The sequence below is a fragment of the Channa argus genome, chromosome 13, assembly GCF_033026475.1.
Source record: "Channa argus isolate prfri chromosome 13, Channa argus male v1.0, whole genome shotgun sequence".
NCBI lineage: Eukaryota > Metazoa > Chordata > Actinopteri > Anabantiformes > Channidae > Channa > Channa argus.
Window position 1 is genome coordinate 6732295 of NC_090209.1, and position 23425 is coordinate 6755719.

General features: G+C 42.7%; 1 protein-coding gene across 1 annotated transcript; it reads left to right on the forward strand.

Annotated features, from left to right (window-relative positions):
* The first annotated feature begins 201 nt into the window (after window positions 1–201).
* LOC137139203 (segment polarity protein dishevelled homolog DVL-1-like) lies at window positions 202–22779 on the forward strand. The gene is made up of 15 exons (XM_067526138.1): window positions 202–641; window positions 5419–5488; window positions 8225–8346; window positions 10875–10993; window positions 14681–14819; window positions 15545–15638; window positions 15789–15858; window positions 15987–16126; window positions 16693–16769; window positions 17847–17914; window positions 18060–18137; window positions 18274–18408; window positions 18852–19019; window positions 19124–19339; window positions 21262–22779. The coding sequence occupies exons 1-15, from the start codon at window positions 472–474 to the stop codon at window positions 21780–21782; spliced, it is 2187 nt and encodes a 728-aa protein (XP_067382239.1). The 5' UTR covers window positions 202–471; the 3' UTR covers window positions 21783–22779.
* The last annotated feature ends 646 nt before the right edge of the window (window positions 22780–23425 follow it).

The window sequence follows — 23425 nt, forward strand, 5'->3', positions numbered from 1 at the left end:
TGTTTTTGCTATTGTTATTATTACTATACAATTTACTACAGAATATTCCCACTTAGCCACGCCACTTTGCCAGTGTCTTGTGTAACAGGCTTCCAGGCCCCTGCGCACAGCCCGGACACACCACTAGATGACAGCACTCTCTAACCTATAAGGTTGTGAAAAATAGCAATATATTCCCAACTCCATATCGCAAGGATGTGGACTGTCCCTTCCTGTTTTAGTGCCGAGAGAGCCACCGTACCGACTCACATTGGAGCAGGAATAGAGACACTCACAACACGACTATGTCTGGATTTTCGCTGCGTTTGTCAAAGACACGGAGCTTTGTTTTCCACCGTGGGTTATACGGGTGTGTGTATTAGGAATGCTGTTATGTTATTCCACGGGTATCTGGTAACATAGCAGGCCTGGTTATTGCGCTGCCAATCCTTGTTCCTTTCCTGTGTCAATGATTGTCCTCCCCTCACTCTCATGGCGGAGACTAAAATAATATATCACATAGACGAGGAGGAGACACCGTATCTGGTTAAACTGTCCGTTTCTCCAGAGAAAGTCACCTTAGCGGATTTTAAAAATGTCCTCAACAATCGACCGGTCAATAGCTACAAATTCTTCTTCAAATCGATGGACCAGGATTTTGGGTAAGTGGCCGCCGCCGGTGATGATTATTATTATTATTAGCCCCTGCGTCTGGCTCACTTTCTATTTATGCTGTTGTGGTGTATGTAAACAGCTTATTACAGGCCGTAGCAAACGATGCCAGCTGCAACACTGTTACGTGTGTGTGTGTGTGTGTGTGTGCGCAAACTACAGTGTCATGTCGGTTTCCCTGCTCCTGGCACCTGCTCATTATGACAGGCTCCCCTGTGCGCAGTGGTGTTTGAAGTGATACCAGATCTGTCCAGAGCCCTAATGACGCAGCCCCACATGTTTTTTTTTGTTTTTTTTTACACAGGGCCAGACCCCTGCCCCTCATATTACTGTCAGTGCATTAATCCACATTAATGTCAGTATATATACATGTCAAAGCAGTGATCAATAAGCACCCACATGTTCAGGTTCTCAGGTTTCATATTGTTTTGGTTTGGTTTCCCATGTGCCTGGTTATCACATCTTCAAATGGGCCATTTCCAAAATTTTTGATTTTACTTTCATACCCATGTTACAGCCTAGGAGGCTGTTCTTCTTTACACACACACACACACACACACACACACACACACACACACACACACACACACACACTCAAAATGGACTGCATGTCTCCAGGTGAATCGGCAGCAGCTATAAGACAGTTATTGTGACTATTAGTCGTGTAATCAAATAATCAATGTTTGCATTTACACTAGGAGGTCTGTCAAACAGCATTAAGTCATCTTGTTTTTCAAGGTTTTCATATGATTTGTGGTTTAAATACAGTGTTAAAATTCTGAATGGGCAGTTATTTGACTTGTTATAACATGAAGTAATTTGGTAGAATTATTTTACTTCAATTTATAAATTTACATTGTTGGAATTTTATTCCTCAAAGTCAGGTACTTCCCGTACAATTCCCCTAAATTTGGATATTGCAGTATAATCATTTAATGGAATCATTTCTTCCTTTTTTCAGTTTCAGAAGGTCTAGAAAGCTCTTCGGCTCTCTTAGTCGGCCACATTTGCTTACATCAGGCCTCTGATGAGGATGACATATTTGCGTCACTGCCTGTGCCTCACTCGAGTCTAAACAGTCATACATGGGCTCACCACTCATAATGTTGTGTAGGTTATGTAACAAATGCGGTTGGAGGAAATGCAGAAGCAGAACGTTTCTATAGTAGCAAGCATACATTTCCACTGCAGCCTGACCTTGTGAGGGAAACTGACTCTTCCTGGCTGCAGGCGAGGCTTCGTGCAACCACTTCGTCCCCCAGCCCCAACTTCCTGCCTCTCTCGTACTGCGGGCTTGGCTGTTCGCTGGGCCTCAGGTGATTGACAAGCAGATTATGGAAACAAACAAAGTGGTGTTTGCTCTCACCACATGGAGACGTGGCTCCATGTTGCTTAAAACACTGCTGTACCTGTAGTCGGCTGACCTGCTCCTGCATGTGCAACAAAGCAAATTAAATTCAAAAGTGGACATTGTGAAGTGACTGCTTTCACCTACGCCTCTTACACAGTTTAGAAAGGCATCTCCATGAGCATTCTCGCCTTTGAGTTAAGGTTGAATATTCAGACTCTGTTGAGTGCCGTATGGTACTGGCACGGTATGGAAGCAAAGCCAGTCAAAGCCACAGAGGATGGCAGCGCTTTGTGGTAGTAATGCTGGCTGTGCTGCATACACACAGACACTATGGCTGCTGGAGAATCAGCTAGGGAGGAATAAGACTGCTGAGCGGGGAGGGAAAACATCAAATCCCTTGCAGTTATAGACAGTGTTTGAAATGTAAATGAGTAGTCAGCACAAGGTCCTCTGTAGTAGACCCCCTGCTATGAAGGAAAAACCAGTCATTTTCTTATGGCATTGCTGAAATACATTTGTGCTCTGTATATCAGCTCTTTAAGAACAGGCCAAACAAATTTCTTAAACGGTTTAAGCCCAAATGTCTCATCCTGCTCATCATGAACCATAAGTAAACAAAAATGAGACTGGTTGTGGCATTTTCTCTTTACTGTCACCCAAACAAGAGCCAAGCAAATAACACCAAGGATGTTTCTTTGTGCACATTTCACACCTCAGTTGTTGTTTTTGTTTTTGTTTTTTTCACAGTAAAATTCATTCATTCATCAATATTCATAGGACAGGAAGCTAATTGAGACTGGGTTGTTTTGACGCAGCCCACTTGGCTTTTCGGAAACTTCAAGGTGATGATACGGCGTTTTGTCTTTGCCACTGGTGGTGTGTGGGTTTGAGACCTCACTATAATGCAAGTCACAGAGGCACTGTGGAGCTGAGGGAAGCAGCCAAGCTGAAGGTCTGTGAAAGAAGCAGTCTTGTTTGTGCCTCAAAAAAATAGGGGGCTGGGGGGGGGGGGGGGGGGGATCTTTCTTCTGCTGAGAAAGTGATGCTAAGCCCCTGTAGTTAGAGGACAAAAATCTGCAGTTTTTTGCAAAAATACACTCCTGCCTCACCAGGCTTGTTTCTGCTGCTTGAGGACTGTGACAGATTTGAAGGTTATACTGCAAGTGGGTGTCCTAGCATTAACAATACTCCTATTACGATAGTGAGTGTTCACCGTTAAACTAAAACCTCCAAGCCTCGTGTTTTCTACATGTTTAAATTTGAAATCAAGCCACTTATGGACTCTAATGGATTCGGTCTCCGATTGAAGTCTGTTTTTTCACAATATTATTTAACTGCAAATATTTTGCTTCCCTGTTTAGAGTATCTTTAGGATCAGCCCACCAAAGACCTTGGAATGCTGGCAAGTGTTGGCCGGCTTCTCCAGACCATGGTTCCTAGTTTAACCTATAACCACCAAGCCCTACCCTGTTTCTTGTGGTATAAACAAACATGTATAATCTTCCCCAGCTAGACAAATGTCCTCAGTAGTGGAATATTCAGTGATCACCAGGGTAAATCTTCTTATAGAAGACTTAAAAAGGACTTAACAGGTCTCACAGGATATGATACCAGATTCTGTACGTATGCTGTATGTGGCTCACGGCAGGTTCCCTCTCATCTTAAAATATGCAAGATGACTGGTATGTTTGAGGGGCTTGGTGGCTTGGTGGTGGTAGAGCATTGGGCTGGGATACAGAAGGGTCGATTCCCACCCCACTAGGTGACAGCCCCACCCAGCAACCACGGGCCACCTTGGTGCCTGTCTTGAACCCAGATGAAATGGGAGAGTTGCGGCAGGAAGGACATTCAGTGTAGAAACTCATTGCAAATCGACGTGTGGAACACGTTCCACTGTGGCGAATCCTGGAGGGACAATTGAATAGTTGCTCTTCTCTAAGAAGTCAGATCTGTGACAGCAGGCCACACTACACATATGCTACTCTTAACATGTGTGTCCCTGCCTACTAACAGTTCAGGGGTGGACCTAACACTAGTGAGCCTAATATCAGATGGGAATTGAAAGGAATGCAGCCCATAGATATTTTATCAAATGGTAAAGATCTCATCTGAAATGATTGGAATTGTTGCCTTCCGTTGTTTTCGGTTCTTAAAATGGACAGTGATATGTTTATTTTTCCTGCCAGTTCTTCCAGTAACTGCTGCAGCGGTGAACTGTGTGAGTGGACCAGCCAACATTATTTCTGTCCAACATCAGCATTGCTGATATTGCATTTGCTCGGGCCACTCCCACATCCTCGTAAGTCATCTTACATCTGGTCATGCAGCTTGAGAGAGAGGATGCAAACACTTCCTACCTAACAAGCAGCCGGCAGACTCAGCCCTCGCCTTCTTCCCTTTTCCTCCCCAAGGTGCAGCAGGCCACAGCAGCTGACTCTGTGGCCGCCAGCTCCAGCCGCAAGGCTACGTTATCTACGTCCACCACTCCCAGGAATACAGCTCCTACTTTGGCAGCACTCGCAAAAACACAGCTAGCTTTGCTAATCATTTTAGTAACAGGGACGTTTTGGCAAACATGAAGTGGAAAGAAAGCTGTTACAGACACCGCTGCATAAAATCTTCTTTAGCATTTTTTGTGCTCACAAAACATACACCTCTCTTGCTTGTGCTGCACTCAAAGCCAACAAGTTAGTGTGAGTCTCACCAAATACTTAGAAAATCCTCTGCATAAAAACAAACAACATACATCCGAAGAGTTGTAATAGAAGGTTATAGGTTATATATCAGAAGGGGTGTTCTAGTGAAAAGTGTTAGCCAGCTTTCCATGCTTGATCTACATGACACGAGCCTAGCAAGGGTGGGGACTGCTTGCCGTTGAATGGTGTCCCAGCAGGTCAAAGGGTAACTGGGAGGTATTTTTGTAGGGGATTTACAGCCAAACATGAACACACTGTGGCAGGCTCGAAGATGACTTTATTAATATACACTCCTGTGCCTGTTGTCACAACTATGAGGGTCTCTCTGTCTTCATTGGACGACCATCAAACATTAACACCTGCACAGATTTACTGTATACTCTATTCATTACTGTTAAATTCCCCTGCATTGCCCGGGTGAGTGGCCGTCATCTCACCGTTGTGTTTGGTGTAACTGAGTGGGCAGTTACACACGCTGATAAAGACACTGAGAGTGAAATTGCTGCTGCTCACTGAGCTTACACAACTCTTAGCACGGGTGCAAAGCTGGTTAAAAGCCATGTGGAAAATGTGACTTGCAAAGTGCGAATCTTTCTTAGTATGTGTCAACAAGGCAGGGAAGGAAAGTGTCTGCAAGCTGCACCGTTTTGTGTTGTTGAGCTGACTCTGTCCTTCTCCAGGGCCAACTAGCCTGACTTTATCTGTCTGCCTTTTCCCCAGGGTTGTCAAAGAAGAGATTTCCGATGACAACGCCAAGCTGCCCTGCTTCAACGGGAGAGTAGTGTCTTGGGTAAGTGAGATGGATGGTGCACAACGGTGTCCCTTTCTCCTGGCTGCTTGCCTGGTTGTGCAGCCTCAGCTCTACTGTAACCAAAGATATGTGGAACCGTCATGGATCATGTAAATGTAGCAATGTAACGCCTCCACAGAGTTTTTATACACTCCACCTTGAGCTCACTGTATTGTATAGATGTGGGTGATTTCATTTTGAAATCAAACTGAGCCACTTTCACAGAATGCAATCGGAGGTGGTTTAGTTTGATCCTAAAGCAAGAAATCATTCTAGTGTAACCTGTGCATGACCTGTATTGGATGGTAGGTTACTTTATTGACTTCTGGAGGTTTATGGTGTTGTGTGTAATTGTGGGAGATAAATAGCGCCGTGACGACACGTTTCCCTACGGGGACAATAAGTGCGTTAAATTGAATCAGTCTGTCATGTTAGAGGAGGATTTACATCTTAATCATTGCTCTGTCATATAGGACAGAAGTCACAGACTGAAGCACTGGCTTTGTACTAAATATGGCTTGAAGACTAAGAGCAAGGATGAATGAATTCATTTGAAACACTGCTTCATTTAATCGACTTAGTGGCCCTTTGTTCGTTTTCTTTATTACACAGTATATTATTTTATAGTTTATTGATTTCATCAGGATAATTCATTATTGCGCATGGCTCCCATCACTGGAAGGTCACAGGTCAAAATCACCCACAGGATGGGGGCTAAGAGGGACTGTTTTTCTCCATAACACATAAGCAGTGTCAGTTCTGCCTGACAGCAGGGCTTGAAGGCAGCATTTGTATTTACATGTGGTCTTAGTATCCCAGTCGGAAGGTAACCCACATGTATGCATCTTTATTCACATTAAATTTAGCAGCATTGCTTTATGAATTTCTCCAGTGGTTCCCCTATATTTACACAAAGAGATTGTTTTTTCCTGCTATCACTCTGTCACTGTTAGTAATTCACAACGATGGTAATACATATAAATTGATTAAACTGACATAAAGTATAGGCGACTGCATGCATTTTATTGTTATTTTAAACCATTGTTGTTAATGCAGATAAGATAAGATAGGATGAGTACGAATTTTACATAATGTGGAAATAAAGGACATAACAACACATTGTTCAAAAAATCTGGATTACTGAAACTTATATCTGATATCTGATTGAGGTTTAGACATTCTTAGTTATGCATATGACAAGAAATAGACTGTTGTCAGATCCTGTACAGAAGCTGGTTATTTTTATTTCCGTAATAAGAATCTTTAAAGCAGATTTCTATGTCCTGTTTAACTGCGGAATTCATGGGGCAGGTAATGTAAGATGTTTTCTCCTTCCTGCTTCTGTTCAGTCGTGGGATATGTACAAGTACCTCAAATGGGTTTTGTTAGGATTTATATTGTCATTAGCGGAACAAATAAATGAAATTAAAATCAAAGTTTGTGCATAAAGTGTCCAGCATGTAACATTGTTTAATAAGCTTTATATTAGCTATCTATAATATCTATCTTGTGGCCAAAATTTAATGTACCTTGCTATTCTGTTAGCTGACATAGTCATAAAAATCAGGCCACGGACTTACTGTGCTTGTTAAGTTAATGTTTATTTAAGCCTGGGCTAGATAAACGGAAGACATATTTGTTTGTGTAACTGATTTAACTTATGCCTTTCACATGTACACTGAATAAAGTACACAGGGAGACGACCATCCACTCAGCCATAGTGATCCACATCCCACACTACTGACTACAAGACTGTAGTTGGATCTTTTCCTTTTAATTAAGTATTTCCACTGTCAGGTAAAATCATTAAGTCACAGCAGACATATGTTACTTACATAAAATAATCAAACGAGCTCCACAGATTGTGTTGTAGGAATTTCAATTAGAGGAAAAGAGTGTGCTGGCATCAGTTCTGCAAGAAGTATCATGTGATGAAAAGTATGTGCAAAGTTGATATAAGAGTGTAAAACTAATTTTTCCTTATAATAATACTGTCAAGCGCAGAAAGAAACCATCATATAAAGCACCTTTTCCATAAATCTGAAGAACCAATGGCCACAGGGGAAAACTCCTCATTCCTAGCATGTGTCAGACCGAAAAGCATCCACGTACATTGGACACATAAGGTCGTAGGAAGTGCAAAAATACTTTGAGTCTTTGAAAAGAAGCGAAAATAAATAAACAAATGCACCATACTGGTTCCACTAGGTTCTTTTAAGGATCTAGTGACACTGCAATGGCACCTGTGCATCTCAAACCATGCATTAGAATAATCATAGCCCATCCATTTATTAGATGTTTCGTGGCTGCCTGCTTTAACTTGCATTATTCTGGCTCAGATGAAAGGAGAAAAGGCTTATGTGTGGGTCAGTGTACATCATCCTTCATACTGACGCTCAGCTAAGTAACAGCAGTGTGATCTTTTAAGTTTCTGTCGCTCGCTGTGTCTTTTGTTGTTTATGCAGAGCCAACAGTCATTTCCAAGGCCTCTTTGGAGCATCTCATTTCATAGTCATTCCTCATGAGTACTTGTACACAATATGTGTCCCGCTGTGTGATGCCAACATCACCGTGTGTTTACCTCTGCATAGTCTGCCGAGGTTGTTTTTGATCCTCTCTCTACACACTAGGGGCTATATCATATCATTCAACTAAATATTTATCATTGTTTGGCTTTCTCTCAAAGCTGAATACGTGCTTGGTAATATTTCCCTTTTCTCAAATTGTCTATTTTAGTTGGTCCTGGCAGAGAGTGCCCACTCTGATGGTGGATCTCAGTGCACAGAGAGCCATCCAGAGCTGCCCCCTCCTCTTGAGAGAACAGGGGGCATTGGAGACTCACGACCCCCCTCTTTCCAGTAAGTTGACTGATTATATCCACATATGTATGTATGTATGCTAGCAAACACACACGCAGACACACACACACACACACATACATGCATGAGTGTCGGCTGATGTAATCAAACGCAGTCCAGTGCACTGGGTAACCTTTTTATTCAAGCGTGCCATATGTGCTTATCAGAATGGTTGGTAGATCATCATCTATGCCTGTAAAGAAGGTGTAGGTGGTGTTATATTCCTGTGCATGAATATGGCACGCTGAAGCTTGAGTGTAGGAACATGGATGGGTGTATATTTCTCACTTCTGTGTACGTCCCCTCCCGCCCACTCGCCCATGAAGTAAGTTGTTAGTCGGCTCATCGATGTAAACATGATGCGTATGCCGCCAGCGCTGCTGCTTCTTGAAATAGCCTTCACGGCATAAACATCTTTGGGCAAATACTGGCACTCAGTGAGGCCCATTGTATTCAGTCACTGAGAGCATTCATCCATACTCCTTTAATAAAGGCATGTGTTGGCAAAAAAAAACATAGGTGCCTAAAAGCTTAGAAATGGAGATTTTCTCCACAGCTTAATTACAGTATCCTGAGCCCACATTTGAAACTAGCACATTAGAGAATATATCCCTGCACTTTGCTGAGGAGAAGTTAAATATAGTCAGGGAAGGACTGGGGTCTACGGGGGCAAGGGTTGTTGCCATTACAGTGCAACAGTAATATGGCTGAGGCTCTATATTGAGAGCAAGCTATCTGTCAAGGCTCAGTGTCTTTATCCAGCGTTTGACATCTCAGCTCGCTTTTGCCCTCTATGGGCTGTTCCCTGCTGTTTGGCTGTCAGCTATCCTGATGGTTTCATTGTCCCCAGCCAGCTTTCCCTGGGAGTGCCGCCACCTTGTGGACCAAACCGCATTATTACATGCCCCCTACCCTCATAACACTCTCCCTCCCCCTCCCCCTGCTTAGTTGGGTCTTGTTCCTTCTTTGAGTCAAGCAGGGCTTTCTCCCAAAGAAACAGCACGGTCAGTTCCATATAGTGAAGCTCATCTTTTTCTGAAATCAATCCAGTCTTCCACCATTTACGGTTCTCTGTAAACAGCGGGAATATTATTAACACTTCATTTCTCTTTGTGCTTTATTCATGCATTTTGTGTGTTTGTCAGCGTGAATGCCTCTGTTTGATGTGCACACAGAGTAGGTGTTTTGGGCTAAGAATGGACACAACTGATGTGCTTCTGCCTGGTAATCCGGATTAACAGACATAAAAAGCACCCATCTCTATTTCTACAAAGTGAAAAGGGGGGGGCGATTGGCAGGACAGACGAGGAGGTGGGGGGCATGGCATTTGTTCAAAGCTGCAGTCTAACGCCTTGGATACCCAGGCACAGGCAGTGACCAGTACATCAATCATCACACTGCTTTTCCGGTCAATACCAGTAGAGATGCATACAAACTATGCATTGTTAAAGACATTTGCATACATGCAGTGACCTGTGCTGGTTGAAAACCCGGCCCAGGTGCACCCATTAGCACTCTGTAGCAGAAGCATGTAAGCATGCCTCATTGAGCACTTTATCCTGCCGAGTGAACACAGCAGACGCAGCATCCTGTCTGCTCTTGTGTTTTTAATTTGCATTGATCATCCTCTCATTACCACTGAGGTGTTTGAGGACATTATTTATAAGCAGAATGAACAGCAGAATAATGTTTGGGTTTCATGCCTTTTTTGTTGTTTGTACATTGTATATGAGCACTACCATTTCGGCATGAGCGTCTTCAATGCATGAATGCAACTGCTATTATTTATGCAGGTGTAAAGGTGCATGTTACACACATGCCTAAGTGTGTGTGACATATTGACAAGGGTTGAGTAGAGTTCTCACCAGTTTTAGGTTTCCCAGATGCCCGGTGGCTGTGTGAGTCCCTTAACCATGGTGCCTGAGGCCACAGCATCTCCAACCCTCTGACAGAATAACAATCTGCCTTTCAGCCCCTCAAGAACCCCTCACCTACTCCCAGACCCCAAGTACATGAGCTTATTGCTCAGCCCACACCTGATCTGCCACTCCTTGTTTTTTTTGATGCGATCTGTCATTCTCTCCTGTCTGCCTCTCTCCCAATCATGCTCCAGGCACCATCTGGGCTTTCAATAGGTCTCATTAATGCCAGTATTGTCCAAAATGGCCCCCTCTCAGGATATCTGGTCATTAATGACACTTAGTGAAAAACACATCACATACTGCACAACAATGAAACTGCTATTTTGGCCAGGGGGAATGAATTTGAAACAGTCATGACATGAGTTGCATATTCCCCTAAGGCTGAATGGCAGGCAAATAGATATTATAACAGACAGAGGTATATTGTATCTGGGGATTATGTTCAGGAGTGTTGGTCACAGGCTGCCTAGAGAATTCATTGGAAAGACTTTCTATGAGACAGTGTATGTTTTGTGCATCAATCTGAAGTTTCCCAACGTGTGTGTGTGTGTGTGTGTGTGTGTGTGTGTGTGTGTGTGTGTGTGTGTGTGTGTGTGTGTGTTGCAGTGCCAATGCGGTGAGCAGTCGAGACGGCCTGGACACCGAGACTGGCACAGAGTCTCTCCTCAGCCACCGCAGAGAGCGAGAGAGGGAGCGTGCACGAAGGAGAGCTCGAGAAACTGAGCGTGAGTGTTATCACTGAGGAACAGATGGATCCTAAAAAATGCAATTATCTTGTCATTTCAAAGTTATTAGGTTTCAGTTCCTCTTCCTCATCAGTCCGCTGAAAAAAGTGGACAGACAGTAGACATGTATGAACAAAAGGGATCACATGGTACGTCCCCAACTTTAACTAGACCAAGAAACACACGTATACCCAAATTCTCAGAAGAGTGATGGAAACAAAGAGTGAGTTAGTTCACTGTGTCATAGTTTCTGGTATTCACTGTCTTGCCCAATAATTGCCCCTCTTGTGTTTCCTGTTATTGGCTCAGGGTTGTGGTCAGGGGCTGTTTTACACTTGAATCTTGTGTTATAAATGTACCCTGTCAGTATTCACTAATGCTTTGTAAAATATCATAAATTTGGAAGTTGTAAGTTTCAGTTTTTGTTGATTTATAAAAGCAATCGTCTGCAGCTTAACTGGTAAGGTTATTGCTAGGATATCGATTTAAAACAAATTAAAATCGAATTTCTGGCAAATTAGCAAATTCCTATTGAAATCATTTTGGTTGAAGGGGAATGTTGTTCTTGCTGCTCCCTCGCACGGACTGCTCTTCTTTACCGACTTGATGTTTTTACTGTGAGAGCTTGCCAAGCAACACTGCCAACAACAGAAAACAGGGTATACTGGTGCTGCAGGAAGAGGTGTGTTTGTTATCAGCATAATCATACCTGCAATATTTTGAGAGATCCGCTTCATTCTATTCTCGTGTTTGCTATCTGCCTATTTTGGCAAAATTAGTCATTTTTTTATGGCATAAACAAGCAGCTTCTGATGTTCACAGTCTGTTGTTGGTTTCCCTCACAGCAGAGCCAGTTGTCTGTCTGTCTGTTTCTGTCTCTCCTCCCCTTGTCCTCTCTTCACAGCAAGCCTGGCTCTTTGCATCCTGCGCTCAAGGCTCATTAACCAAATACTCATTAATTTATGTGGTGCAATTAGCAGCACAGGGCACAGCATCAGGAAGATGCTGTAAATGTCTCACATACTGGAAACAGATTAACTGTATCCTAATAAATTCATCATCACATCCATTGATTTTTGCTATTGTTACGCTCCTCTGGATCATATGATGGGGCTCTTGACACAATATATTGTTGGGGTTTACTGCATAGGATCTACTGCTGCTAACTGCCAAGTGCACATCTGCTGTTTTGTGGGTAATACGGAAATACCTTGAGCCTAATGAACTTTGCATCTGTCCTCCATTCGTTTTTGCGTATACTGTCCTCAATACAATTTCTGATGTCATTCAGGTGACACAATATACCGAGTTTCTTGCATTCAAGTACTCATTTATTTGTAACACAGACAAACACGCACACACACAAACACAGTGACAGTCTCTCTTTCTTTGCTTCCTAGCCTTACATCTCCTCGCCTGCTAGTCTGTTAGCTAATTAAGTGAAACCACTGGGGCAATTGGGTGTGTCCCTCATGGTCCACCAGTGCTTTTGTAGCTCATAAATCTAGCAAACCAGACCCAGTGAAATGTTTTTCAGTTTGGCTCTTTGTGACACTCACGTGGCCTGGATGTAAAGATGTACAGAATAAGGAGAAAGCCCCGCCTCTTCACCTCGCTGCCTGCAGCACGAGCAGCAGCAGGAATTCCCCTGTCACCTTATACACACGCTCCAAGTGATCCTATGATCCCATCTCAATTGCTTTTTTACAGTGATTGGCTAAAATGCTGAGTCCTGGTAAACAGATCCCTTCAGTGTTTTTGTCTTTGCTGAAGTATTTTAGACTGAATGGATGAAAAATGTAGCAGCTGAAAATTTTTGAAGGCGTGTACAGGTGTAGGACCTTGAGGGCAGCACGGAGTGGTGGGATACAATCTGTTTCAATGCCACCAGGTGGTCTCCATCTTAACCTATTGTAATAAAAAAAACTCTAATGTTCAGTTAAAACATGGTGGGAGAGACGATGTAATGCCTGAAAAAGAAAAAAAAAGCATTGCTGTTGTATTAAGTAGTATGCTTGTAAGCGCTGCCAGGATTTCAAAGTTGAGGTTAAAGAAGACATTACTAAGCCAGAGCACTTATGCTATATTAAAGTATTAGCACAATGCACAAAAATAGCTGGTGAACGTAAAGTGTTCTCTGTACTTAAAAGTCTCCCAAAGTCAGTGTTGTGATGTGATGCTGCTAAATGAATTCAGATTTGAAAAAAAGCCTGATGGTGTTTTCCACTGAGGTTGAGATGGAAGAGGACAGCACATAATCTTAAATCCTATATTACTGTTTGTTTTGGTGAGTTCGTTCATCTGATTGGTTCAACACAGATTACTGCAGTAGCTGTTCTATAGTTGGATGCCATGGGAGGGAAGGGAGGAGGGATAACTTGCCCCTGACTCTCACTTCAGTTTCTCTGTGCATTGGGTGAATGCAAACTGTCGACTGAGGTGAGAGGGATTTGTTGTTGTCTTAGGTACATTATTTGGTTTTTGATATTTAATTATGTTGCATGATACAGGTGATAATTTTCTGGATCATTTTCTGGTTGGTTTAATGGAGCTACTGTTTTTTCATTCCAAAGTGATTATGGGAAAATGGTTCTCAGCGATTTTATAGTCAATGGCGTTTATGTAATGTACAGCAATGGCTTTAATCTGATTTGTCATTTGCTATTTATTTATGGTTCATAGCTAATAGAAATGTGGTTTGCATGCAACCTTATGCTTTAAGATGTTATAGCTTATACCGTGATACAAATTACAGTTTAAAAGTTTCACATCTACTCAAAAAGTGAAAATGTTGTTGAGTCATAGCCCCCACCTCTTTCCTATCTTACTTCCTAACTTACTATGCTTATTCACTATTTTTTGTTACTGCTTCTGTTGTAGACAAGCTGTGAAGCCTGTCAACAGTCAGCTGGTGGTTGAGGCCGTGGGGCCGGCTCTTAGTGAGCGGCTAGCACAGACGGACAAAGATACAGATTTCAGTCTGGCCTGGTGAACCTGCACATTTGTTGTTTTTTTGTTTTCTCTGGTGTGGCAGTCATCTGAGCGTGGGAGGAAATATGTTTGAGTGAATCCTCACACTGGATGTCATGTCCCTTTGCTGATTTGTGTGCTGATTATGTGCAGTTGCTCCGCTTTCATAAGAAAAACCTTCCAGGCAGAGGAAGCAGTGAGAACTACCAAAGTGATGGAATGTTTTGCTTTCTCTTGGCGGGTACGCTGGCCGCCACACCCTCTTCACCTTAGGAGACCTTTCCAACCCATCCGCTGTTACCCTGAGACAGCACCCTCTCACTGGCAGTGTATGTACAGAGATGGCCAGGGAAGTCACACGCCTGGGAATTTTCTTTTTCTTGCCAAGCTGCGCACAGTAAAGTCACAAGTAGCCGAATTCATTGTGATATTATTTGTAATTTTTTAAAGTTACATTACATCAAATCTAAGATCAGATGGAAATCCTTCGTCTTTTTTCAATAATGTATAAATCTTTCTTAGGTGTGAGAGATGAAAGCGCCTGTTGTTTTTTACCATTGTTGCTCAGATAACTATGATCTTTTTCCAGTTGTGCTACTCTCACTGACTCTGACCTTCTTCCCTTCCTGATTGCTCCCTCTCATTCTGATCTGACCTCACGACGAGCAACGTGACCTCCCGCCTGACTCACTGCTACCCTGCTCTTTCTCTCTACAGTCCCTCGTATCAATGGTCACTCCAAATCAGAGCGCACTGCTAGGGACTCAGCCATGGGCTATGACAGCGCCTCAGTAATGAGCAGCGAGCTGGAGTCGAGCTCATTTGTTGACAGTGATGAAGATGAAGATGCAAGCAGGTAACATACTACCTCAAGTCAAAATATATTTCTGCTACATCCAGATGCTTAAATCAGTAGCTTTTATATGTCTCTAAGAAAACACGAGACACAAAAACACCCAACATGATTAGGACAACAGAATATGTAAATTTTTCTTTTTTCATGACAATAAAAAGATGCTAAACATGTTGTAGATGCAACATGCACTGGATATAAACAGAGCTGGAAACCTCAGGATTGGATTAAATACTACTATACTGTATATACATCTACACAGATATTTACATTAAAAAAGTTGTGCTTCACATATCATGTCATTTCTGCACACTCCCCACAGAAGATGTACTTAAAAAATATAATATAAATAAATCAAATATTTCATAGAAAATATATTAAGCATTTCTTACACAATGCATGTACTCAGATTTTTTTCTCTTAATCTAATATCCTGTCTCTGGGGGGCCTGGTGGCTAAGTGGTAGTGCATTGGGTTGGGATGCAGAGGGCAGCGGGTTTGAATCCCACCCTACCAGGTGTGGCCCCGCCCAGCCACCAAGGGCAACATTGATGCCGGTCATGAGCCCAGACAAAAAAGGGGAGGGTTGCAGCAGGAAGGGCATAAAAACTGGCGTAAAAACACCTGCCAAATCAACGTGCGGAACATGTTCCGCTGTGGCGACCCCTGGGGGGACAAGCCGAAAGTCGTTGATCTAATATCCTGTCTCTCTCTCCTCTGTCTTTCAGGCTCAGCAGCTCCACAGAGCAGAGCTCTTCTTCGCAACTGATGCGCAGACACAAACGGCGAAGACGGAGACACAAAGTGGCTAAGATAGACCGGGTGAGCACTTCTGAGACACATCAGAGTCTCTGCTGTAACTGATATTGACTCTAAGTGCGAGATACAGATGAGAAAGCTAATCGATATAGACTTTATGCCACTTTGACTATACATTGCTTTACTAATTGTTAAATCTTCCTGTCTTTTCAGTCTTCGTCTTTTAGCAGTATCACAGACTCCACTATGAGCCTTAACATCATCACAGTCACGCTCAACATGGGTAAATCTTATATATCAATATATCATTCATTATGTGATTATATCAAAGTCTGACACATTACTTTTAGTATAGATGTGAGAAAATAATCATTTTGGTGTTATACTCCTTTCACGTTTTCTCCCTGACAGAAAAGTACAACTTTTTGGGTATTAGTATTGTTGGCCAGAGTAATGACCGGGGAGATGGCGGCATCTACATTGGCTCTATAATGAAGGGAGGAGCTGTAGCTGCTGATGGCAGAATAGAACCTGGAGATATGCTCCTCCAGGTACGGTAGTTGATGCTAAGTCTTAACTAATTTATTTCAACCTCTTTCGATCGTGATACATTTTATGGTAAATATCAGTGACACCTCTGCTGCTTTATAATGTAAAAATACACATCACATATATAATTCGCCAGCGTTTCTATATTAGAGTCTGTGTTTTTTATTTTGTATTAATAACCACAGCAATGTATTCACTTTGGTTTCCTGCCTCTCTAAAAGTTGTTAATGCTGCCTTCCTGGCATTACCTCTTTTAATCTCTGTGCTCCAAAGTGCAATGTTCCACTCACTTTAACAATGTAACAGTACAGTTAGTTGCCCCAACGGTCACAATGTAAGTTTCTTTCTGACTGTGTGTGCTACGGAAAGCAGCTACAGATTTGCAGATCTGAAGGCCTAAAAGCACTGCAGCCATTAAAGTCTGCATAGTATGTAGAAGTGCATGAACACATTTAAGTCCACTGAATAGCTTTAAAATCATTTGTCAGTTTTGAAAACACAATGTACAAATAATGTGATGTTGTTTGTTGTAATGACTTAATCATATATTGTGTTGTCTGCCAACCAGGTGAATGATGTAAACTTTGAGAACATGAGCAATGATGACGCTGTCAGGATCCTAAGAGAGATTGTTTCCAAAACTGGGTGAGAACACAGAATTTACTGAGATCAGCTCTAATAGGAGCATTAGTGATACATCTGTGCTACACAGCACACTGAGAGTGTGTAAGGAATAGAGAAGTCGATGTCATGCAGTATTGGATTTGTATCAATTCAAAAGTCTATGTTTAGACTTTCTGTCACGATTCTCAGAAGTGTTGCTACGATAGATCAGTGCTGCTGCCCTAGTGGGTCAGTAGATGAGCACTACCCCATGTTTGGCCCATTTCCTTTGAAATATTTAAGGTTTTTAGCCAATCAAAACAAAAGGCGTGCAGGGAGCCCTTTGAAACCACAATAGCAGGCCTATGTATATATATATACCTTCAAGAGGTTTCACATTCTCTATACTACAAAACATTTAACAAGCCTGTTAATACAAATTATGTGTTTTTTCTTCTGAGATCTCTCTTTGTGACTTTGAGTAAAACAGGCTCAGTGACTTTCTGATCAGCTATTTGCTTGGTTACATCAGATTATAGAGCGATTACAGAGTGTAAAAAATAGCGCATGCTTCCCCTCTTTATGTAAGTATGAATATGCAAATACATCTTGTGTAGTAATTTTGTAACTTGTGGTAATTTGCTGTAATTTCCTCTGGAAACCACACCACATCTTTAAACAGTTGAATGAACCAGTAGAACTACAACTGGCTGTGTCAGTCAGCTATTTTAAACATCTGACAGTTGTGTAGCACAAAGTAAAGTAGTTAGTCAGGTATGTTAGAGAGTAATGTGCTCTCTCCAGTCTGTTGCATTGTTTGGCTTGATTAAACTTTCTACACATACACATATACTGGGGTGACTGTGTCGCAGGAATTTATAGCGGTCGTCCACTAATCCCACGGTTGTTGGTTCGATCCCCGGCTCCTCCGGTCGCATGTCGACGTTTCCTTGAACACGTATAGCAGCTCCCCCATCAGTTTGTGAGTGTGAATGGGTGAATGAGAAGCAGTGTAAAGCGCTTTGAGTGCCAATAGGTAGAAAAACACTATATAGCTGCAGACCATTTACCATGTAAACAGTCCGTATTTAATTGACTATGTATTTCCTTCTTCTCCAGTCCCATTAGTCTTACTGTTGCCAAATGTTGGGACCCTTCCCCACGAAGCTACTTTACCATCCCCCGTGGTAAGATGAACAATAATACTTTATTGCATTAATGTGGGTACATATCAAATGCTACAAATACCAGATTAAACCTATTACATTTGGAGCAGTGTACCTTATGCTTGTTGCAACTATTTCAAAGTTGCTTTAATGTTCATTTGTCCAGCTGAACCAGTCAGACCCATTGACCCTGCAGCTTGGATTTCACACACGACGGCGCTGACAGGACCTTACCCACACTACGGTAACAACTACAGACTATCAACTCTATCAAATTCCATGAAACATCCCTATTGTAATATTTCTAACAACCCTACAACAATTCGAAAGTTCTGCTTGTCTTGTTTCTCATGAACTCTATTTTTATTTTATTTTTCCAGAGTTTGATGACTTGCCTCTCTCTGCAAGTAAAACAGACATGGCAACCATTGTCAAGGTGATGCAGCTACCTGACTCTGGCCTAGAGATACGAGACAGGATGTGGTTGAAGATCACAATTGCCAACGCTGTCATTGGTGAGCGAAGCAGAACTGTGTGGGAACGTTTGAAGCTATAATCTAAACGTTTTTCTTGTAGGGTTTTTCTGGTAACAATTTACTGTAAAAATATGAAAGTACAGACAAACTTGAAAAACTTGTCTTCTCCTACGTATCTGAACTTTTGTAGAGGATGAGCATTTACTGTATGCCACAGTGGGTCTTTTGAGTAAACACCCACAAGAGAAAAATAGAAAGGATCACTCTTTAATTTTTGCTACAAAAGTAAAGTCTTTACTCTGAAACGTATACTACACAGTTTCCACTTACTTTATTCAGAGGACTTGCAGCATTGTGCTGCAAGTCTATATAGCTACTGTGGTCAGTGTGGTTGTTGTGCATATCACCAGTATTGGTAGTTAACACATAGAGCAGCAGCCATCATGTCTGTGTGTGTGTGTGTGTGTATGTTGCTGTGTCAGGTGCTGACGTGGTGGACTGGCTTTACTCCAGAGTAGAAGGATTCAAGGACCGGCGAGATGCAAGGAAGTATGCGAGCAGTCTGCTGAAACATGGCTACCTGAGACACACCGTCAACAAGATCACTTTCTCCGAACAGTGCTACTATACCTTTGGGGACCTCTGCCAAAGTAAACCCACTTCTTTCAGTGTGTCCATAATTCAACACGTGTATGGTTGTTTTATGAATAGAAAGATTGTGCTAAATATTTCCCTCTGTTTTCTGCCCAATAAGACATGGCATCACTCAATTTAAATGAGGGATCCAGTGGTGGAGGCTCTGAGCAGGACACTTTAGCACCGCTCCCCCCAACCAGCAACCCATGGCCTCTGGGTGGGCAGCCGTTTCCCTACCCTACCTTTCCCTCTGCACCCCCCAGCTTCCCACCAGGATATTCAGACCCATGCCACAGTTTCCACAGCGGGAGTGCAGGCAGCCAACACAGTGAGGGTGAGCAGTGAGAATGAGCAGCAAGACGAGGCTTTGAGTTTTCCATCAGACTTTAATTTCTTAATGTGATAATTTGACTCAGTAAGGCTTTATCCTTAATCTAAGTCACTATGAACACGTTTCTGTCTCATGGTAATGTTAGCTTTTCTGGCTCACTGGGCAAGGAGTTGACAGTGGATTGTATTGTATTGAATGTATGTATTCTAAAATGCGTCCTGTATTGTCAAGGTCAATCATGAGCATCTTGAGTCATACAGCGGACAGCTCTGCAGTACTGGGTGTGTACACACACTAAAAAAAACTGATCAACCATATGATTACAAATCGCCAGCTTGAAATGACACCTCTCCATCATTTCTGGAATGATTTTATGTTTTCGTTTTGAATCAAAACGTGATAGTGCTTTGTGTTGCTGCTGCATGCGTTTCAATATCTGTATTGAGGGAGAGCAGAGAAACAGGGCACATGTGTCACTGTCATATTGTAATTGAACTGTACATATGTCATAAACAAGGCCGTCCAGACACATAATGGTAAGTTTTATGTCGCCATCAATCAGTCTTTAATTTTTCATTGTTTGGAATAATTCATCCAGACATCATCATGTTTTGCTTTTAGCCACTTGTCATTCCTATAGTAGGTTTATCTGTGGAAGGACAGAGAAGATAACATCAATCAACTTAATAGTTAAGTTTTTTTGGGCAGTTCCAAAATGGTGATTGCTTGTGTGCATGCATCTAAGCATTTTCTGAGGATCAGTTTCTGCATACAGTGAAATTTTCTTTGAGTTCCATCGCATGAAAAGGAGCAGCCAACAGCCACTGGAGTAACACATGTTATGGGCCCTGATAAAGATGACTACATTAGGTAGTGTGGGCAAGGGCTGGGTTGGGAGGTGTGTGTAATTCTATTGTTCCCTCTGTTTCTGCTGGGCAACGGTAGACTGAAGGAGGAGGTAGTCCCAGGACACTGGGGGAACCGGTAAGCCTGCTAACCCCCTCTCCCTCTCCTGCTGCTCTCTATCTCACTATTCATCCTTTTTCTACCCCTCCTCTCTTTCTCTTTTGCTCCACATTCTATACCTATCATACCGTAGCTGTAAGGCCTTTTTTTTTTCCTTTGCCCATCCCATGTGTCTTCGTTCGTCCGTCCTTTTGTCTGACTCTCCTGACAGTCCATTCTCCCTCTCTGCACCTCTGGGCATGCATTCGTACTGTGCTGGGAGGTGCATGATGCAGGACGATCACTCCGAGGCTTGTGCTATCATTACCCACTGATAGAGGGCGATCATGCACCACTTTACCCAGTACTGTCAGGCTCATTGCGGAAGAGGGGGGTGGCCAGCGTGGAATGTTTGATTTTGCAGCAGTGTGGTACACCTTTATCAGTATGACATCACCAGCACTGAGACATTACACTGGCTTACTTTGAAAGCTGACAATGTGAATAAAATACCTGGCGTTATTATCCACAAAGTGCTGCGAAGTGGCAGGTTTCTGATGCAGGTGTATCATGTTCACCTTTATAATCTGTGAATGTTTCAGTGTTTGTCTGAACATCAGAGGAAGTTCATGGGATTAGCTGCTTCAGGTGGAATTGGGGGAAAAAACCTTTGAGATAATCATGTTTGCCCTTGACTCTCGCTAGATTGCATAAGGAAATATTTAGTCACACCTTAAACAAAGTGCGCTAATGCATTTAATAATATTAAAACTTCTTACTGTTTACAACAGAAGATCACTCATCTAATAACCTGAAATGGTGCCTGTGTAGAAGTATATTTGTTTAAAGTGTGACTTCTTGGCTCCTAGTTAATTTGTAGCAAATCAGCTGTGGCTGATGAGTTGGAGCTGCTGCATTTATTTACCATACTACCGTACCGACTGCCAAGCTCAACATGACTGTTTTCCCTTTCTCAACAGGAAGCCGAAGCAGTGGATCCAACCCCAGCGCAGGCAAAGGTAGACGCTCCTCCCCACAGGAGAAGGGTCAAAGGTCAACATGCAGTGAATCAGAGCCCGGCATTCGTGGAGGGAGGCGCGGTGACAGGTCTGCCAGCCAAATGAGCCATCACAGCCACGCCGTCTCCAGTCACAGTCACACTCGATCAAGTCTCGGTCACAGTCAGTCACACAGGAGCCACTCTCTCTCACAGAACTGCCACCCTGCTTTCACCTACAGTCACGCCCCGTTCACTCAGCCAGGTCCAGGCTCCTGTGCCCTGAGCGAGCGAAGCCATGCCTCCTCCTACGGCCCCCCAGGCTTACCTCCTCCCTATTGTTTGGCCCGTCTGGCCCCTAAGACGTCCGTCAGCAGCAGCACGCCCCCCGGAGCCCCTCCTGGGAGAGAGTTAGCAACTGTTCCACCTGAGCTCACCGCCAGTCGCCAGTCCTTTCAGCATGCTATGGGCAATCCCTGTGAGTTTTTTGTCGACATTATGTGACAGGACAGTGCCTTTAAATCTTTCGGAGCACAAAACAATTCTCCCCACACCCTCTCGGCCAACCCTTTCATCCCAGTCTTTTTGCCTCTGACCGTCAGAGCTTCAGAATGTAGACACTGACTGGCGCTCTACCGTCCCACCTGCTACCTGTCCGTTCCTCTCATGTCTAAGCAAAGGACTACAGGCTAACAAGAGCAGAACAGGAGGTCCTGTCACACGTACAAGCACAGGTCTTCTCTGGCTGCAACCCTCCTTTGTATTGACATGACGTGTACAGTTTGTGAAATGTGAGTGGTATTCAGTGTGGTGAGTCCTTAAAGCTGCCACAAAGACATTCTCGGGAATGTTTGCTCTACCTAGGATCATTTCTGTTCTGCAAGACCTTTAAGCTAACTGCGCCTTGATCTCAATCCCCGTGACCCAGACCAACACCTACGGCCCGCACTTAGAAACTTCTATTCTGGGCCGAGAACTGAACTGGTTCTCCCGATTCATATCTGTGCATACTAATACAATTTAGCACATTACATCAGACATCTGGCCCTATTCCTTTTATGCCGTGGCCTCGCCACTGGCTTATTTAAGCTCTTACCGGCCGGCTACTAAACACTAACCTTCATAAGTCCACGAATCGTGGATTTCTTCGACTTCCGAAGGGAGGTCCTGTAGCAGGCCAACAGTTTAACAAGACTGCACATTGCATGACTGTCTCAACTCAAATTTTATTACCGCATTTCTTTGAAAGTATTACCATTATTGGGGGGAGCGGTAACCTCTTGCCAATGTTTTAACAGAAGAATCCTTACACTGGATGATTTTTTTGTGATGTTATTTATGTGATCATGTTGCGTTGATGGTGTTGTACTTTGTCTACTACAGCTGACTAACAGACAATCAGATATCACCTTTTGTGAATCAGTGGCCTGTTTCCACTGTCCTAGCTGTGCTTTGTTGAATGTATCATTATTCCTGTCAGCGATTAAACCCTGACACTCAACACACTTTGTGTTAAACACTTTTAAGTAAAACAAATCAACTTACAAACAGGATTGCAAACAGTGGACATCTACTACATCACTGAAAGCGAACCTTTGAAGGGCTGAGGTGAGATAAACCTATTTGCTTCAGCAGTGGGGTTGTCTCCTTTGAAGTGAAGCTTCAGTAAAAGTCAGTGTGATAAAAGCCAAAGCCTCACATTGTGTGGTAGATATTTTACGATAATGTAGAAGCTGTCTCTGACATAGATGTCTTTATAATTTTCGTCAGGCACTTCTCATTTTTACAAATATAAGGTGACTTCAAGGGGAATTCTGGTTGTCAGATTCTGATCTCCTTGCAAAACAATGGCAAATCCCTGAATAAAAAGGAAAAGACAAACTCTACACACTAGTTTTATTAGCACTTTTTCATTTTGTCCCCCCTTCCTTTAGTATGAAACACTGTTTGCAATCTAAGCGTTCACTTTAATTTTGTCTTACAAAATAATAATTTGTACAGAGAAATTTGTTTTATATATACATATATATACATATATGTATATATACGAATAAAAGTATATATGGTAAATTTTTGTCTGCATTTTCCACAATAATTACCTATTTTCTTAAATAAATACTGTGTACTTTTATTTTAAGGCCACTAGG